At 48.8% G+C, this 20031-nt stretch overlaps 1 protein-coding gene across 2 annotated transcripts; it reads left to right on the forward strand.

Moving 5' to 3' along the window:
- The first annotated feature begins 3449 nt into the window (after nucleotides 1–3449).
- On the forward strand, nucleotides 3450–17860 carry C9HXorf65 (chromosome 9 CXorf65 homolog). 2 transcript variants are annotated; one of them, XM_084813507.1, is made up of 6 exons: nucleotides 3450–3474; nucleotides 4222–4308; nucleotides 7828–7962; nucleotides 13009–13077; nucleotides 13877–13998; nucleotides 17558–17860. In XM_084813507.1, the coding sequence occupies exons 1-6, from the start codon at nucleotides 3450–3452 to the stop codon at nucleotides 17681–17683; spliced, it is 564 nt and encodes a 187-aa protein (XP_084669633.1). In that variant the 3' UTR covers nucleotides 17684–17860. The 2 variants fall into 2 exon arrangements, with proteins under 2 accessions (XP_084669633.1, XP_084669634.1); XM_084813508.1 differs by lacking the exons at nucleotides 3450–3474; nucleotides 4222–4308 and adding an exon at nucleotides 7346–7419.
- Nucleotides 17861–20031: the final 2171 nt, after the last annotated feature.

Consider the following 20031-nt stretch of genomic DNA (forward strand, 5'->3'; position numbering starts at 1 on the left):
TCATCCAGGAGTGTTTCATTGACCGGGTTCACACAACACGGCAACCCATCGTGGGTGACAAGCCACGATGGGTTGTTTATTATTTATTTATTTATTCATTCATTCATTTCATTTCTATACCGCCCAATAGCCGAAGCTCTCTGGGCAGTTCACAAAAATTAAAACCAAACAGCACACAATAAAACAATTTAAAATATATAGAACATTAAAACCACAATATAACAATACAACCACAATAAAACCTAGCAGCAGTGCAGGAGTTTAAAATACAAATTTAAAACAGCAAAGCTAAAAGTTTAGAAAGCTAAAATGCTAAAATGCCTGGGGAAATAAAAAGGTCTTCACCTGGCACCGAAAGGAATACAATGTAGGTGCCAGGCGAACCTCACCAGGGAGCTCATTCCAGAGCTGGGGTACCACAGCAGAAAAAGCCCTCCTCCTAGTAGCCACCCGCCTCGCTTCCTTTGGCCGGGGCTCACAGAGAAGCTTGTTGTGTTATGCGAACCTGGACCAATTCCTGCAGGGTGGCTTGTGCATGGGCAACAAGCCGCCCTAACAATCCATGGCTTGTTCTTGGGGTTGTTCAACCCATGATGGGCTGGTGTGTCATCCAAACCCACAGTGCCAACCTATGATGGGTTGTGGACATCGGCGAGTGAGCCCAAGCGATCTCGCCCATGAGCAAGTGATGGCCCCTCTGACAATGGCAAGAGGCACTTTGGGGTAGCTGTCATTCATTCACTAGCCCCTTTTTTAATTTTTCCAAATTGGGACCAATTTTTTAAAATTATCTTTTTGACCCTGGTAATGTGCATTAATGGCCCTGTAATTTTTTTAATTATTATTTTTGTCGGATTCGCGCAAGTGCACAACTCTGAGTGTCTAAAATAGATAGGCATGCCTTGTCTGGTAACCAAAGTAAAAAAAAAGAAACAGCTGCATCAAATGAATTCCCAATGCGTTTTGACACTTGGTCTTTATCAAGGGAACTGAAGAATATGACATATAAAATACATGATAAGTGATATATAATGTACACCAAAACACTTAAAATCCATTTTTACATGTTTCCAAAAGAATTCTTGAATAATATGTATTGACTAATTAAAATCTTCAAAACATACTAAACTATCCTAAAAATAATGTTAGAATTCTCTATATATACATAAGATTTATAATCGGACAAATGTTAAAAACATAATAAATTATACATGAGGCATTTAAAATACAAATATATATGTTTTCAACAAAATCTCTGGATACCCTAAAATGACTTGTTAAAAACTACAAACCATGTCAACTGGCTTAAAAATGATGATGAGATTCTCTGCATTCAGATATCCCATGATGATCAAGCAGGATTTTTTTTTAAAGCTTAGTTTCAAACTGGAGATTCTTTTGGAGGCCTTTGACAGTTGACAGGTTGGGAAAAGGGGTGAAGATCATCCCCTTAGCAGGGTGATCCCCAGGGTTTGAAGTATTGCCCTGACTCTTGGGATGCCCTGCTTCAAATCCCCACTTGCCAGAGCCCCCGGCATGCTGTTTTCATCTATAAGCCACCTCCTTTTTCTCACCCTTTAGCGCTAACTGTGGCTATGTTTGAGAGCTGTGGTTAGTGTGAAGGGAACTGAAAAGGGGGTTGAGCGTCCATCTCTGTGAAAAAGAGTGAGACGGTGCAACTCAGAAAATCTGACAAAAGAATAACAGTAATTTTAAAAACTACAGAGACATTTGCACACCAAAAACATATTTTGAGGGGCCCCAGCTTGTGCAAATGTGGGGAGGGAATTTCTGCTTTTTAAAGCTGGGACCCGCAACCAGGGTCGTGGTTCCCCCAGTGAGGGAGACTTGGCAGCAGACAAGATGGATTCTGTGGCCAAGTCCCCTGGGATACCTGCCAGGGTGAGCAGGAGGACTAGGGGAGAAGGAGGCAGAGGACAGCCCGCGGTGAGCCCCATCGTCTCTTGGGCTCACTGTGCGCTGTTCCGACGACAACCCGCACTGCGTGGCTTCTTTCATAGGGTGGGTTGTCCTGTCATGCCAGTGCAGCCATTGAGTTCAGCACCACAACGAGGAGCATGTTGGGATTTCTCTCTTCTCATGGCATCTCCACTGTGAACTTGTAAACTGTGCATGCCAGACCACCACCTCCTCCAACCCTGTGCCCTCTCCAGATGTTTTGGAGTAAAACTCCCATTATTCATCACCATTAGCTATGCTGCCTAGGGCTGATGGGAGCTGTAGGCCCAAACGTTTGAAGGGCCAGAAAATGCCCACCCCCCTGAACTAGAACTAATGACATCAAACTGGAAATTGAAAAAAGGAACATGCTGTAAAGTTAATTAATGGGAATTAAGTTCTGTAGCTGGTACTACAACAACCTGTAGAACTTCTTTTTAAAAGTTTTAAAAGAGTGTAATCCTATGCATGTTTAGACAGAAAAAAGTCTTACAACTCCCAGCATTCCCTACTCAGCATATAGAACTTTTGTCTGTCTAAACATGCATAGGATTATTCTTTAGGATTATATCCAATGTTAGCCCTACTTGAGTAGATCCATTGACATGAATAAGACTTAAGATAATTATGAGTAACTTAATTCCCATTCATGTCAATGGGTCTATGCCAAGTAGGACTAACAATGGATACAACCCTTACTTGCTTTCCTTCGCCCTAGATCACTGCAGACAGTACGCTCAGCGAACACTGAGTTGTGAAGCTCAGCACAGCTCCCCCTTCAGTTGGGTGCCCAGGCTGAACGTCCAGCTTGCCCACCCTGAAGTGTCGCCCTGACCATGAGCAGAGCAAATGCCCACGCACATCCTGCGCTCTTGGCCCTCTCTCTACTCCTCCCTGCACTCTGGACGCTGCCAGGATTAGCCCTGCCACTTGGTGTCCTCTCCGCCTCCCGCGCTAGCCTGCTCTTTGCCTACCAGTCCTTCTGGCCGGTAAACTGCAGCTCCGTTCAGAAAGGCCCTTCGGCACTGACCCAAGGCTAACAGTCTTTGCCAATTGCCGTGGCCCTTTCCATCTTTGGCCTCGGACTCTGCTTGCAGCTTTGGCACTGCATCTTCAAGCCTCGTGGTTTCTCTTGCACAGGCAGGCCTCTGGGGCTCCTGCAAGCCCTCTCCTGCCTGGATGGTCTGCAACTCGCTCTCTGGCGTCTCCCACGGGCTTCTTTCCAACACATTCCCCTCACTTCATAACTGTGGGCAGGCGCAGCCCGTCCTTGCGCCTGCCCTGGATTGTACCTCGCGCAGCATAACGGTCTGACTGGGCCTCCGCCCAGCTTTGTCTCAGAAGGCAGACAGATCCGGATGGCTGCAGAAATTTTAACAGCACAGCTTTCCTCACAGAGTGTTCCATTGTGAGGTTATGAGACGTCACCATGACGCCAGGGCTGCCCAGCTGGTGAAGAGCTGGCCAGCCGTGCCCAGGGCAGCGGGGGCATGTTTATCTGCATTAAATATGGAGGTGAGGTGAGATTCTACCAAGAAGCCCCAGGAACTGCAGGGATTGCCTTGGCTGCAATGGAAGGCAGGCACCCCCCCCCCCCCCAGCCCACTGAGCCTCTGAGAACAACCCAGACAGGAGCGTGGGCAGGCACAAATGGGGCACCTTCGGAAAGGGGCAGCCTGAGTCACACCAGTGTGAGCAGCAGAGCATCCAAGCACACCCCCTGCCCCCCTGCAGAGCACACCTGGGTCCTTCCCCAAATCGCTGGGTTCACCAAGAGGGAGACAGCTGGCAAGGTCCTTCTTCTCAGAATTTGCGGTTTCTCTGGCATCAGTCTCATTTTTCAAAATCGAGTGGTCATCTGACTATCATTGCAGCCCCAAATTAAGCTTGAGATCACCCCAGGACATGATCATAACAGAAGACTGGAAATGCAAACACCCCCCGCCCCGCCCACACCACCACCTTACCTCCCTCTGTTGTCGATTTTTCATCCTACCTTCCACGTTTTTATAGACCGTCCAGTTTGAGGGTGCCCCTGGGCTGCTAAATTGTGTGGAATGCAATTCCTGGGAGAAAAAGTCTGACAACCCAGTACCACCCTCACCTGAGCAATTATAGGTAACCAGGAGCCTGACACAGTAGCAGGGCAGAGGGCAGATTTCAGAGTTGGGCCATGCCAGGGAAATACCTCTTGCCCGTGCACGGGATGCTGGAGTGGGGGCACAGGTCCCCCAGCAACCATCTTGGCTCCCCTTCTTGCAGACAATCGACAGTTCCTGGCCAACATCAACTGCTCGGTTTTACTCCTAATGCATTACCTACGTGACAAGGTGGGACTGCAGAGAACAGGTAAGAGGGCCAGGAGCTCCCACAGCATCAAGAATGGCGAGCGACCGCCATGGCCTGGGATTTTGCAGGGAAAAGTCCAAGAATGTGGATGGTGGGCTGGGGGAGTAGCACAGGCTGCCTGCGTTCGGTGGGTTACAACACTCCACCAAGGTGACCGAATGGATGCCACACAGCACTCACAACAGGCGAATATCTTATGGGGGTGGCCGGGTGGGGAAGTGCCACCTGTTCTCCAGGTACAAAATATAGCACACCCACAGCTTGTAACATCCATGTGCTGGAAGTACAGCCTTAAGAGAAAATGTTTGGCTTGTGCACCACACACGAGTAAGAACTGTACATTTTATTGCAGTAAAACAGAGGTCCCTAAACTTTTTGGGTCAGAGGGCACATTTATTCATTTTCATTTCATTTCTATACTGCCCAATAGCTGAAACTCTTTGAGCTATTCACAAAAATTAAAACCACAAAGTACAGCATAAAACAATATAAAATATGAATGCATAAAACTACAATATAAAAGTACAACCAGAATAAAACCTACAAGCAATGGACAGATTTAAAATACAGATTTAAAACAGCAGAGTGAAAAGACTAGAGTGCTACAACGCTGGGGTAATAAAAAGGCTATCACCTGGCACTGAAAAGTGTACAACATAGGTGCCAGGCGAACCTCTCTATTTGGAATTTTGAGAGTGTCCTGGGCAACTTCACAAAATGGCTGCTATGGGTGGGGCTTGTCCATGCATAAAATGGCTGCCATGGCCAGTCACAAAAGACTCATTTCCTAGAAGGAAAGCTGGTGAGGCTAAAAGAAAAGTCACTTGCCCAAGAACCTCAGTGCAAGGCAGAGGTGGGGGCTGAGCTCCAAAACACAAAAGCACTCTTTTGAACCCAAATAAAGGTGGTGATGGAGGGCAGCACTTTGCTTTGCAGCAGGCCAGCCTCTCCATAGTTTTAAAACATCTTAAGAAATAGCATTAAAATCAGGAGGGACAGGGAGCCTGGCCAAGAGAGGTACCTGTGGGCACGTTGGTTCCCGCCCAGTGATAAAAACTGACCATGCAGAAAGGCCCTTACATTGGCCTGTATCAAGGCCGGGCCAACCATTAGGTAGACACAGGCAGCTGCCTTACTTGGCAGCAAATTTTGGGTATCATGAAAGGGGAGCACAGTCCCAGTTATTTAATTTGTTGTTGTTGCATTTTTACTGTTAGGGATGGGAAGAGGTGGGTGTGGGATTTTCTGTCTCATGGGCCAAAATAACTTGGCTAGCTTTGAAGCTGGACTTGGGCAGGTAGGTGTGACATTTGCTGTTCCACCTTGGGCAGCAAAATATTTTGGGCCAGACCCAGCCTGTGTTGAGAGCATGTGGAACTTCAAAGCCAGAAAACAGGCAGAGCCGCTTACCTGCAGCTGAAAAAAGCTGGGTGTCATTACCAGTTGGAGATATATTGGCCTTAGTGGGAGGCAGAGATAAGATAACAAGGGCAATTAGGAAATGGAGAGGAAAGCCTGTCCCGCAGCAGCCGCTTAACTTCTTAACTGCTGAGAACAATGTTTATGAGGTCATGGATTATGGGTCTGTCGGCAGCTATGAGCCACCACGGTTGGCCAGAGCGTCCATGAACACAGGCAGTGTACCTCTGTGCACCAGACGCTGGGGTTAAACAGCAGAGGAAGGCCATGACCTCAATGTCCTGCTTGTGGCCAGACTGTTGTCTGAAACAGGATGCTGGCCTAGACAGAGCCCTGCTGGATCAGAGCAAAGGTCCATCTAACCCAGGGGCTTCTTCCCACCTCTGGACAACCAGATGCTTCTGGGAAGGATAAGGTTATTGATGGCTACTAGTCATGAGGGCTATATGCCACCCCCAATATCAGGGGCAGCATGCTTCTTATTGCCAGTTGCTGGGGAACATGAATGGGAGGGAAGCAGGGGGCTCTTGCACTCATGTCCTACTTGTGGGCCTGCCATGGGGGCCCCTGGCTGGCCACTCTGGGCACAGAACACTGGACTAGAGAGGTGGTTCCCCTGTCGCTAATAGGAGAGGACTACCAATGGCTCTTTCAGGAACTTGTCTGATCTCCTTTTGAAGCCATCTTAGCTAGCTGGCCACGTCCGCTCCTTGTGGCAGTGAATTCGATAAAGGAAAGAGGTGTCTTGTGTAACAAGGCAAGTTTTTTTCTGACAGGAGATTCAGGACAGTTTAATCGGATGGCCCCCTCAAACTCTAGAATTATGAAAGAGGGAGAAAAAGTTGTGTGTGTGTCTCTCTCTTCATGTTTCCCACACATTCTTAACTGCCCCAACACCTGTTCCCTATCCCTCCTTCCCTGTCTCTCACGTGCAATTCCTCTTTCCCACTCTCTTGACCCAAAGGCAAGGAAAGGGCTTTTATCCTGCTCCATTTAGCACTGAGAATTGGCCAGTGACACGGTATAGGGTCCATTTAATTTATTTTTCCATGTGAAGTTTGTATACTCTCTTCAGAGATTCCAGCAACAGGCAAAGGAGCTGTCACTAATCTGATTGACCATGCTTTCATTTCAAACTTTGCTCTTTCAGCCTTAAAAAAGCAAAAAAGTAAGCAAATAATGTAACTAGTTTGTGCAATACACAAATGAAGAAATGCACCATGTTTCACTTTTAATTTCTTACATGTAGGTCGGGGTGGGTAGAAGGTAGATTACAGACCACCACTGACCAATTTCTGGAGGACCACCTTGTGCCTATTGGTTGATGGGGTTCCTGCAAAGAATGCTAGACTACGAGGGTCCAAGTCTGATCCAGCACAACACGTATAACATTCTGGAGGAAGAGCGCAGGCTCAGGGTTGCTGAAGACAGATTAGTTATGCCTTAACTGCTAAACGTTCTTGAGTATGTGCACTTGTTTCGTGAATAATAATTAAAAAGAACTAATCATTGGTGGATCATGGAGATTCTAAAAGAAATTGGTACCATAAGAATCGCCTTTCACTACATGAATCTGCCCCTCCACAGAGACCTTTCTCCATGCCCCCACCCTTAGGGTAGAGGGACAGGGCCCTTTCGGTTGTGGCTGTGCAGCTCTGGCACAGCCTCCCTAGAGAAACTTCTTGATGCCAGGTCATGACCTGTTAATTTGCTCAGGCCTTTTGGAACATTTAGACTCTTCTGATTTTTCACTCAAATCTTTTACTGTGGTTTGCTCCAAGTTAATTTCTGCTAGTTTTGCATTAATTTGATTATTGGAAATAGGTTGATTTGATTGTTGTTGCTTTTTAAGTGTGTAAGGTGGCTCTAGGAGTTCTTGAGCTGAGGAGTGGGTTATTAAATAACGGCAATATATATATATATATATATATATATTTAAGTAGATCAGACAAAACTGAGATGAGCCTATCCCAGACATAGCTGCCCTATGGGTTGAGGAACATAGTGGCTGACAGCCCACAACCCACAGAAGGGAGGTGACATCACTGCTGATGCTCTCAGAGAGAGAAGCAGGACCTGATCTCTTTGTTCCCTTTGCAGACCCCATTGACTTGTGTGAAGAGAATGGGACGCTGAAGCTCTTGTTCCTGGTCAAGTTCCCAGAAGACAGCGCCAGCAAGTTCCTAACCCCACGAGGAAGCTACTACATATGTAAAGTGGAACGTGGCACCCCAGGTATTATGTACATGGCCCGAGCAGCCTCACCCTAGCTGTACAGGTGGTAGCCATGGCTGCGTGCAAGTCATGATGGCCCCAGCACTGCCTTGGCCCCAGAAGGCCCTTCCCACAAAGGTGTAGTACATGCACAGACTTCCCACTGGCTGGGGGGCGGGCTGGCATCAGAGGCCTGCACGCTAAAATGTTGCAGCTTTTCTCCCTCTCTGCAGTGAGAAGGGCTAGAGCAGAGATGGAGAACCTCCTGCCTGTAGGCCAGACAAGGCCTGCGGGGTCCCCATGCAGCCCGCTGGCTTCCTCCACAGACCCTGCCCCCTCTCCTGGTACAGAAAAGCTCTTCTCTTTGATTGAGAGCTGAGCAGAGAAAAGAGCTTTTTCTTGCTGCAAGGAGAGGAAGGAAGTCCTTGTCTATGTGCACAGGGGAAGTTCTTATTGCCTATTAGCTGCTAAGCAGAGATAAGAGCTTTATCCTGCAGGGGAGGGGGCCTGGGGAGGGAGTTGTTGAGCAATTCCTTCCTGCTTGTTTCTGAGGCTTGTCTGACTTCCTTGTGAGTAGAGATGCTTCTCATATTTACTTCTGAGTAGAGATGAAGAGGCTTGGTATTTGGATGCTATCTGAAAGTGCAAGTGAATGATTCAACCCTGCTTACTTGTGAGTAGATGTGCAAAGTCTCAGTATCTGGGATGCTGTTTCAATATGCTGCTGTGTGATTCAGTCCTGCTTACTTCTGAGTAGGCTTAGAATCCATTATAGTCACATTCTGGCCTCACCCACTTTGCCTTTGGCCCCTGCCCACATAGGATATGCTCTACTACCACCCTAACCTTTCCCAGATTGGAATTTGCCCCTGAGGCTGAAAAACGTTCCCCACCACTGGGCTAGAAACCTGAACATAAAAAATGGAAAAGGGTGGGCAGGAGAAGCTCTGCTGTAGATGTATGCCAAAGCCCAGTTGGCTGTGCCCCACTTCCCAACCCCATGGTTTAAGTTTTTGAACACCCTCCCCAGAGAGGGGCACCCGCCCACCTGGCTGCTTGCATGTCTACAAGCGGCAAACATGTGTCATCTGAAGAAGACAACTGGGTTGTATTGGTTCAGCCTTCCTCAATTTGGTGCCTTCCAGATGTTTTGGAGGCCTGCAGCTCCCATTGCAGTCCAACACATCGGGAGGGCACCAGGTCGGAGAAGACTGAATTAACTGACCAACTGTGCTGTGCCATCTGATCTGTTGGCTGTTCAGCTTCGTTCTGTTGTTGGCTGTGCTCGTTATGGTTTAAATTGTTTTATCGATTGTTTTTAAACTGATGTTGGAAGTGGCTTTGAGGTTTGCTTGAAGGAAAGGAGGGATATAAACGTTTTAATACAATAATAATAATAACAATAATACTACACAAGATGAACACTTTGACAGATCTCTATCAGGCTGACAAGGGTTATTTTGCCCCTGGATATTTTAAAGTTACATTGTTTGGTCTGTACTGTACAGCAGGCAATGGGGAATTTTAAATGTGTCTGCCTTAATTGACATATGCAAATAAGAAGTGGCCAGTTCTTTTGTTCCCCTCCCCTCTCCTGATCTGCAGCTCTCTGGGTAGTGCATGCAATATGGAACTGCCTTACGCTGCTAGTATTATCTACTGCAGCTTCTTTACCCAACATTGGACTATAGCTCCCATCTCCCCTGACCATTCATTATGTTTGCTGGGGCTGATGGGAGTTGTTGTTGTTGTTATTATTATTACTATTATATTTATTTATATCCTGCCTTTTCCCCAATACTGGGACTCAAAGCGGCCTAACAACGTTAAAACTGCTACAATTAAAACCTATAGAAATACAACTGTATAAAAGTTAAAAATATAATTGAATCATCAATATTAAAATTGTAAATATATTAAAACAGTAAAAGACAACCAGAACAACAAAAATGGTATCCATACGTCGCATTTTCCCAGGTCCAGACTAGTTATCCCCAAAGGCCTGCTGGAACAAAAAAGCTTTTGCATGCCTGCGAAAACATATCAAGGAGGGTGCCACTCTCGCCTCCCTGGGAAGGGAGTTCCAGAGCCTTGGGGCAGCCACCGAGAAGGCCCTCTCCCGCGTTCCCACCAGGCGTGCCTGTGATGGTGGCGGGATGGCGAGAAGGGCTTTCCCTGAAGATCTCAGGGCACGAGTAGCTCATAAGGGAGAATACGGTCTTTCAGATAATCTGGACCCGAGCTGTATAAGGCTTTATAGGACATAACCAGCACTTGGAATTGTGCCCGGAAACAGACTGGGAGCCAGTGAAGCTGTTTTAACAGGGGAGTTATATGCTGCCTGTAACCAGCCCCAGTCAGCAGTCTAGCCGCAGTTCTTTGAACCAGCTGAAGTTTCCGAACACTCTTCTGAGGCAGCCCCAGAGTGCGTTACAGTAATCCAAACGGGATGTAACTAAGGCATGTGTCACTGTGGCCAAGTCAGACATCTCAAGGAACGGGTGCAGCTGCGCGCACTAGCTTTAACTGTGCAAATGCACTCCTGGCCACTGCTGAAACCTGGGCATCCAGGCTCAGGGCTGAATCCAGGAGCACCCCCAAATTGCAAACCTGAGTCTTCAGGGGGAGTGCAACCCCATCCAACACAGGCTGAATCCCTATTCCCTGTTCTGCCTTTCGACTGACCAGGAGCACGTCTGTCTTGTCTGGATTAAGCTTCAATTTGAGGGACAAAATGAGGGACAAAATAGCATGAGGGACAAAACAGAGCCCTGAGGGACCCCACAAGCCAATGGCCAGGGAGTTGAACAGGAGTCTCCCAGCACCACCTTCTGGGTCCGCCCTTCCAAGAAGGAATGGAGCCACTGTAAAACAGTGCCTCCAAGTCCCATCCCAGCGAGGTGGCCCAGAAGGATACCATGGTCGATGGTATCGGAAGCCGCTGAGAGGTCCAGCAGAACCAACAGGGACACACTCCCCCTGTCTAGTTCCCAGTGTAGGTCATCCACCAAGGCGACCAAAGCTGTTTCTGTCCCATACCCGGGTCTGAAGCCAGATTGAAATGGATCTAGATAATCTGTCTCATCCAAGAATCTCTGGAGTTGGGAGGCCACCATGCGCTCCAATATCTTGCCCAGAAATGGAATATTGGAGACTGGCCAATAATTATCCAATATGGTGGGGTTCAGGGAGGGCTTTTTTTTAACAAAGGTCTCACCACCACCTCCTTCAAGCAGGCTGGAACTCTGCCTTGCCTAAGAGAGGCATTAACCACTCCCTTACCCACTCGCCCAGTCCACCTCTGGCTGCTTTTATGAGCCAGGAAGGGCAAGGATCTAGAACACACGTGGTGACTGTCACCTCTCCAAGGATCCTGTCCACATCCTCAGGCTGTACAAATTGAAAAGTATCCAACAACACTGGACAAGCAGGGGCCAAAGTTATGTCCTCTGAGTCTGTAGCAACTATAGCGTCCAAGTCAGAGCGGATCCAAGCGATTTTGTCTGCAAAGTGCTGAGCAAATTGTTCACAGCGGGCTGTCGAGGGGTTTAAATTATCCTCTTGCGGGCTAGCATGTAAAAGACCCCTAACCACTCGAAACAGCTCCACTGGATGGCTCTTTGCAGACGCAATAGTGGCAGAAAAACATATTTTCTTTGCTGCCTGTATTGCCACAGAGTAGGCCTTCAAATAGGCTCTAGCCCGTGTTCAATCGGATTCACTCCGAGTTTTCTGCCAACGTTGCTCCAGTCGTCCTCTCACTCGTTTCATCACTGCCAGCTCCCTAGAAAACCAGGGTGCTGCTGCAGCTCCACTTCGTGAGCGAGGACGCTCAGGAGCGATTGTGTCTGTGGCCCTGGTCATTTCTCCATTCCAGAGATCGGCCAGGGCTTTGACAGAATCGCCTGCCGAGGCAACAGGAAAATCGATCAGCCTCCTGGGGCGGACCATCTTAATCGGCCCTCCACCCCTGCAGAGGTTCCGAGTGCCAGCAAGTCTAAACCCCACCAGGTAGTGATCTGTCCATGACAACGGAACTATAGAGAGTTCCTCCACTCTCAGATCACTATCACCACATCCAGCACAGAAAACGAGGTCCAGAGTGTGCCCAGCAGCATGGGTGGGGCCAGATACCTTCTGGGACAGACCCATGGTTGTCATGGTGGACATGATGTCCTGAGCCGCTCCCAACAGGGCAGCCTCAGCATGGATGTTGAAATCCCCCAGCACAACAAGCCGAGGGGTCTCCAGCACCAACCCCGAGACTACCCCGGCTAACTCAGGAAGGGAGACTGTTGAGCAGCAGGGTGGATGGTACACCAACAGAATCCCTCTTCTGTCCCAGGCACCCATTTTCAAATAAACACACTCGAACCCAGCAGACTGCGGGATAGGGCACCTGGTAAGGGGGATCGAATCATGATAGACCACGGCCACTCCACCTCCCCAACCCCCAGGTCTTGCCTGCTGCTGAACAGAGAACCCTGGAGGGCAGAGCTGAGAGAGATTAACCCCCCCAGCTTTGTCCAGCCAGGTCTCTGTAATACAAGCCAGGTCAGTGTGTTCATCCAGGATCAAGTCCTGGATAGCAGTTTTACCATTCACTGACCTGGAGTTGTGATCCAAAACATCTGGAGGGTACCAGGTTGGGGAGGTCTGGTCTATTCTGACTGTCAGCTGCAATCCAGAGTCCACAACAGATAAATTTCCCATCGCCTGCAACCTGGCAATTTAATTGGAGACGGTGGGGATTGAACTGGGACCTTTTGCATGCTAAGCAGGTGCTCTTCTACCACTGAGCTATGGTCCCTTCCCTTATGGCCTTTTGCTGACTGCACCAGGAAGGTGGCTGCTGTTGCCATTATATCCAGGTTTCTGCAAGCTTGCTTCTCTGCAGTGACAAAACGCAACTGAAGGTGAGAGCCAGCCTGAAGTACTTGCAGCTTATCTCTAGGAACTTTAGCCAGGGTTACATGTGACCAAAGGATGGTTACAGATGTGAGGGGTCACAGCCAGCTAACACAGGTCTGTCTCTCTCTGTCTCTCTGTCTCTCTCTGTCTTTGCAGGGACTAAACACGAAAACAGCTACCGGGCCTTCATCCCCATATTCAAGTACCCTCCGCTGGATTTGTTAGGTAGGAACCTATGGGCTTAAATTTATGGCAGGGCTGTGCCCTGCAGGCATCTGTTTCCAGTCCCAGAAATCAACCACCTTGGAACATGTGAAGCCAGAGCAGGTGAAAGAGCCCGCTTGGCAGGTGGAAAGTTTTGCGTTTTCCTTCGCCAGGGAGTGACAACAGACAGTCCCGTGGGTCAGGGCGGAGCGGGAAGCTCCTGGACCTGAAACAGGTGGTGGATCTGTGTGTTCTAGAGAACCTTTCCCCAGAACGGAAGCACCAGGGAGCTGGAGCATGCTGAGATAGCAGCACCCGGGCCAGTATGCCTGTTGCCAGGGAGGGGTGGATGTGTCAGGACTCCAGCCAAAAGGCCCTGGGACCACCATGGGCACCAGTGCATACACCAGAGTTTAGGGCAGTGGAGATTCGGCGCAATCCAGCTCTATAAACGGAGGGGACGCAGAGAAGGCTCTCTGACCAACACGAGGGAGGTCTCGGCTGCCTCAGCAACAGTTCTTTACTCTTTTCAGTCCCTCCCAGGGTTAAGCGGAAGGCGATGCCTTCTAAGCTGAGCAGATCACTGCCTCTAACCTCTTTAAATTGGCACTCATAGTGACCTGCCTCACAGGGCTGTTGTGAAGGCAAACACGTAATTTAAAAAGGGAAGTGCTCTGGGAATTCTCAGCGCTACGTAAGCGGTAGGCCGTAACACTGCGGGTTCTGGGCGGGGGTGGTGCACATGCGAAGGGGGTGGTGCCCCTTCTGGAAATGGAGCCAGGCCCCTCCCCCCACCTTGAGTGCCTCCGTTGCCTTCCAGACTCCCTGCGCAACCAGTGTGACTTTCTTGAGAAAAGCCGCCTCAAGATGCTCAGGAGCCAGGATGGCAAGAAGCCCCCAACCATGGAGTCGCTTCTGTCTTGCATGGCGAACCAGGTGGTGGTAAGACACCCCCCCCCCCCATTGTCCAGGGCAGCAGACCAGCCCACCCTGGTTGCTTGACTGAGCTGGCTCCAAGGCTCCGTGGCCCTCTTTCATGGGGCATGCTGGGAAGTTGTCTGAAGGGCTGCAGGGGGAGAGGGTGGATAAAGGTTTTCTGGGGGGTGAGGGATGAAGGGCTCCCTTCTTCTGCCGCCCATCAGGCTGCATCCCCAAATTGTTTTGGCTGGGACAGGAAAGCAGCCCTGATGTAGAAGTATTGGGTGGACACATGAAGCTTTGGGGTCGACAGTTTTGACCTGCAACAATAACTGACATGCTCTGCCTCCAACCCGAAATTCTTGATTCTGCCAGAACCAGCCCCATTAAGCAAAGCTTGCTCCAAGACCTTTGTGAGCTGTGGGGATCCCCATCTGCTTCCCCAACCATGCTCAGGAAGAGACCAGCTCTTCCTTTCCATGAAGTTGCATCTAAGTTGTGGCCACAGTTTGGGGGCAGGGGGACTCAGAAGCAAATGCACAGATGGGGATCAGCGGAGTTGCTACTGTATGGTATTCAGGAACAGTTAATTAACCATTCACTGTCCTCTTAAGGACAATCCAACCTCCCCCCATTGCCCTTAGATTAGGAGAAATCCTGCTGCAGGCCTGTCTTAAGAGCCCTGCCAGGGAGAGGTGTATGTATATATACAGTCAGGGCCAGAAATATCGGAACAAGGATAACTGTTTTGGCAGTTGGCCTCTGTACACCACCACATTGAAGTTGAAAGGAAACAAACCCAGATGGGAGTGAAGTCAGGACTTTCAGCTGTAATTCAAGGGGTTTGACAAAAGTGGGGCACTAACCATTCAGGAAGGACAGCCAGTGGCATACACACACCCCCATCGTTGGTAGCTCATAAGTAATGGAACAAACCAACATCATTTCAAACTTAAGGATTGCCTTTAATACCTGGATGAAGATCCTTTGCAGTCAATGACTGCCTGCAGTCTGGAACCCATGGACATGACCAAATGCTGAGTTTCCTCCCTCAAGATGCTTTGCCAGGCCTTTACTGCAGCTGCCTTCAGCTGCTGCTTGTTTGTAGGTCTTTCCACCTTCAGTCTTGTCTTCAGTAAGTGAAAAGCATGCTCTGTTGGGTGGAGATCAGGTGACTGACTTGGCCATTGAAGGACATCCCACTTCTTTGCCTTGAGAAACTCTTGGGTAGCTTTTGCTGTATGTTTTGGGTCATTATCCATCTGCAATATGAAGCGGCGTCCTCTCAGTTTGGCAGCATTCGGCTGAACCTGAGCAGAAAGTATAGCCCTGTACACTTCAGAATTCATCCTGCTGCTTTTATCAGCAGTCAGGTCATCAATAAACACCAGTGACCTGGTTCCATTGGTAGCCATACATGCCCATGCCATAACGCTGCCTCCACCATGTTTGACAGATGATGTGGTATGTGTTGGATCATGAGCTGTTTCTTTCCTTCTCCATACTTTTCTCTTCCCATCATTCTGGTACAAGTTAATCTTGGTTTCATCAGTCCAAAGAATCTTATTCCAGAACAGGGCAGGCTTTTTTAGGTGTTTGCTGGCAAAGGCTAATCTGGCCTTTCTGTTCTTGAGCGTTACCAGTGGTTTGCACCTTGTTGTGAAGCCTCTGTATTTACATTCATACAGCCGTCTCTTAACTGTAGAAGTTGACAATGACATGCCTACCTCCTCAAGAGCATTCTTGACCTGGCTAGATGTTGTGAAAGGGTTCCTCTTCACCATGAGCAGAATTCTGGGGTCATCCACTTTAGTTGTCTTCCAGGCCTTTTGCTGTTGCTGAGCTTGCCAGTGAATTCTTTCTTTTTCAGGTTGTTCCAAACTGTTGTATTGGCCACTCCCACTGTTTTTGCTATCTCTCTGATGGGTTTATTTTGTTTCCTCAGCCTAATGATGGCCTCCTTCACTCGCATGGACACCTCTTTAGACCTCATGTTGGGAGTTCCAGTGAACAGCTACCAAATGCAAATGTAACTCAGAACCACCTCCAGGCCTTTTATCTGCTTGATTGGTCATGGGGTACCCAGGAAACAGGCCACACCTGGCCATGCAGCTGCTTGCCAGCCATTCGTTCCATTACTTATGAGCCACCAACGATGTGTGTGGGGGGTGTATGCCACTGGCTGTCGTTCCTGAATGGTTAGTGCCCCACTTTTGTCAAACCCCTTGAATTACAGCTGGAAGTCCTGACTTTGCTCCCATCTGGGTGTGTTTCCTTTCAACTTCAATGTGGTGGTGTACAGAGGCCAACTGCCAAAACAGTTATCCTTGTTCCAATATTTCTGGCCCTGACCGTATATGCAATGAAGCTGTTCCATTACCAATATTTGTGTGTGGAGCCTGAATCCAGTAGTCAAGGTTCAACAGAAAATACAGCCTGCTTCCCTGCTCCCCACCAGCAGGGCTGCTAGGCCTTGATCAGCTGCCTGCTGGATGAAATCCAACAAGTGTAGCTTTTTCCTAGCAAAGAACTAGAGTAATAAGACTGTTGATTTTCTGCGAGTCATGCAACGGAGAGCTCTGCCAAGAAGGAAAATGGGGTAACCAAGGGAATTGCCCCAGGCCTGTAAGCCTTATTCTTCTTCTCTTCCCCTCCAGAAAGAATCCGGAGGACTTGGTTGTAACAGCTGGGTATATCAGCCTTTCCAGAGTGATCATGAAGGAGACCTCTTGACCACCCATGGGAATGAGCTACCCACCTGTTCTCAGCTTAGGGCCAGCCCTGCAGCCTTCGTAGCCCTGCTTTGGGGGAGCTGCTCTCCTGCCTTGGGGAATTTCCATTCCTTTCTGCCTTGTGCATCTCTGTCCTCTGGGCTGTGCCGTGTTCTTGCATAGGCTCAGCTGTCCCTATTTACCAGGGATGGTCCATGTTTTCTGATCACTGTCCCTATTTTTGCTTTTCAAGGACACCCAGTTTAAAAATGGGATGTGTATTTCGGGGCTTCAGCTCTCTCTTCAGGGTCTCTGGAAGTTAAATTTCTGTATTGGAGAATGAATGCAACTTGTCTGTGGTAGTGCACAGGCATATAAATTCAAGCACATGAACGCTTAGGCATGAATGCAGTGCACAACCGGCCATTTCAGGCACTGCTGCTGGTGTATATTTTGAACAGTTGATCACAAACATAGTTCCTATGTCTCTTTAACCGAGAGGACAGTCACACTCTTGGCTTTTAAATCAGTGGAGGATAGGACTATTGCAGAGTAAATGAACCTTCAACCGTGTGGGAAAGTGGAGGGCAGCCTTCCCCAACCTGGTGCCCACCAGCTGTCCTAGACTAGAGATCCCATCATCCTCAGCCAGCATGGCCAGTGGTCAGGAATGCTGGGAGATGTCATTCAAAACATCAGGAGAGTGTCATGTTGGGGAAGGCTGATGGAGGGGATGGTGCTTGCAAAGTGTTGCTGAGTTTGAGCATTGGGCTGTTGCAGGCATGTCCTTCGTCTCATCTCTCGCCTTATCCTCCGCTATCGCTACCTCTGTACCCTCAACCCCATTGATCCATGTTGTCCCTTCCATTCAGGGAAAAAGCACTGGGAAGGCTGGAGCAAACGTGTCCGGAGGGCTAGACGAGGAGGGGTTGCCTCGCAAAACGACGGCAGCTGCCAAGGCTCGACTGGAGGCCAGCAGGAAGGACAAGCATCGCTAAGAATCGAAACAGATGCCCCGAGGGAGCTGATCCCCTCCCCAGGGGTCTCTGTGCTGCCCAAATGCTGGGCTGCCATAGCCCACCACCACTGTTGAGCCCATGTCTGAATAAAGGCACCTTTGGCCCAAGGGGTTTAGGCCTGTCCTCTCTTCCACAGGATGCTGCAGGAGAGTTGGAGCGGGGGGGGGGGAGTGGGGGGAGCTGCCCTTTGGAGAAGAGCATGGATTGCAGCTGCATTGTCTATTGAGCCCATTTTGCATTCAGAGATGGAGCCCTGTTATGTTTTTAAGGCTGATGTCACCAGGGAGCCTTTTGATTGGAGGCTTTGAAGAGAAGCTGCAGCAGAAAGTAGATTTGCCAGAACACGGTGGAAAGAGGCTCCCGGCAAACGGTACAGTCAGTTGCCAAGTGGCACAGCTGGGCAAGTTGCGAAGGGCTGTGCTGGCTTCTGCCACCCCTCCAGCCCTGGCGGTGTGCCCACAGTGTAGCCTAGTGGCTCTGCCTCCCTGGCAAACCTTCAGTGGGACCCACAGGTATTGTCTGACAGCCTAAAGATAGCATCTGTGGACAGATGGAGCTTCGGGCAGCAGCGTCCATTGATCTGCACAGCAGACATGGGAGCTCGTATGAATGTATCACCTGGCAGCCTGTGCTGGGGGGCAACAGGGGTAGATGCTGGTTTATTATGCCCTTGGAGGAATGCCCAAATCAGAGACTATGAACTAGAAAGCCCTGTTAGAAAAGGAAATTAAACTCCAAGTGTCCAGGTCCACTTTCAAAGATACCATAGTGTCAACCAAACCTTGTTGAGAATGTGGGTTAGAGTTAAATGCAACTATTCTTTTAAATGCTGGAAGCAAGCAGTTTCAGTTATGCAGAAGTAGACATATATTTGTTAAAGGCACAGGAACCTTGTCAGAAGGAAAGGCAGCAATCCTAACATGGTTCTCTGCTTCCTTGTGCAATAAAGCGAGGGCTAAATAAATAAATAAGTGTATTTTTTAATGCTGAAGTTACCTCAGTAGGGCCAGATGTTGAGATATGGCGATGACTAGCTCTGGTTATTTTTTTTCCTTTTTTTTGCAACACATTGTTTCACACATATTATGCCAGGGTAAGAGGGTTGTCCATAGAGAGGCATGTCTGGGATTTGTTTTGCTGTTTCTTAGGGCGTCCATTTCCCACCCTCCTAAAAAATGTTACAGGAAATGAAGCAGTTGTACATTCCCCTTACCCTGATGCGGCATAATCAGGCTGTGTTCTCCTGCTGCAAGCATTATGCAGCAAATTGCTACCCGGGTGTGAAAGAGGCTCACCTGGTTACGTTTGTCGCCTTTTGTGCTGGAGGGAGTGGACAAAGGCAGCACGTAGAGGGAAGAGGCCCAAGGGCGGGCCATCTTGCAAGGCAGGCTGTGGGTGGATGGAAGTCAGGCTCCTTCCCTACACTTTTGCATGCCAGTTAGCTGCTGCAAGGAAATGTATTCCACTGCAGTGTAACACAAGTCAGGATAACACCTGCCCCAGTTGCCAGACGTCTTTGTTTATTTATTTATTTATTTATTTATTTATTGCATTTATACCCCGCCTTTCTCCCTCTCGCAAGGAACTCAAGGCGGCTTACATTATCCTCCTCCTCACCGTTGTATCCTCACAACAACAACCCTGCGAGGTGGGTTGGGCTGAGAGTCTGTGACTGGCCCAAAGTCACCCAGTGAGCTTCCCTGGCCAAGTGGGGACTAGAACCCGGATCTCCCGGCTCCCAGCCCGTCACTCTCACCACTACACTACACTGGCTCTTTGGTTCACACCTTGGTGGTTAAGGGTATGTTGCCATTTAGCCTGCAATCCAGCGCACCCAAAATCTCTCTTTTTGCACTGAGATAGGCAGGTTGTTAGGAGATAGGGCATATCATGAATCATTATCAAGAACCAATTGGCTATATACCTGTTGGTAATGAGCCAAAGGGATTATGAAAATGGCCTCCCGCAACTGCTGTTTTTATAATAATGTCCATATTATTTTACGGTAATTTTCTAAAACTCAGGAATTTCCCCTTGCTCATGGCATGCCAAGCTGTATTTCTGTACTACCCACATCATTCAGATTCATGGGAAGATGCTTAGGTATTAGGATAAAAGGCTGTTCCACAACTCTGTATTTCTAGCTGGGTAGGCAAGTCAGTAGGATTTCTGCAAGGCAAGGACTGCTAAGTGGTTCCTGTACCGGCTTCCTGAGAACTGAAGCCACCCTTCCACACATGGAGTGCCAAAGCTGGTTTTGAATGTCGGGGCCCTTTGTCTGTATGCAGAGTGCTGCTAAGACATCACAGCCAGGTCTCAGAAACTGC

This window comes from Heloderma suspectum, chromosome 9 (assembly GCF_057233095.1).
Source record: "Heloderma suspectum isolate Gila_16-S chromosome 9, 16-S_ref, whole genome shotgun sequence".
Lineage (NCBI taxonomy): Eukaryota > Metazoa > Chordata > Lepidosauria > Squamata > Helodermatidae > Heloderma > Heloderma suspectum.

Coding starts and splice junctions, on each gene's coding strand:
- C9HXorf65 (XM_084813507.1), top strand. CDS start 3,450: ATGTTTATCTGCATTAAATATGGAG. Junction 3,475..4,221: donor TATCTGCATTAAATATGGAG/GTGAGGTGAGAT, acceptor CCCTTCTTGCAG/ACAATCGACAGTTCCTGGCC. Junction 7,963..13,008: donor AGTGGAACGTGGCACCCCAG/GTATTATGTACA, acceptor CTGTCTTTGCAG/GGACTAAACACGAAAACAGC.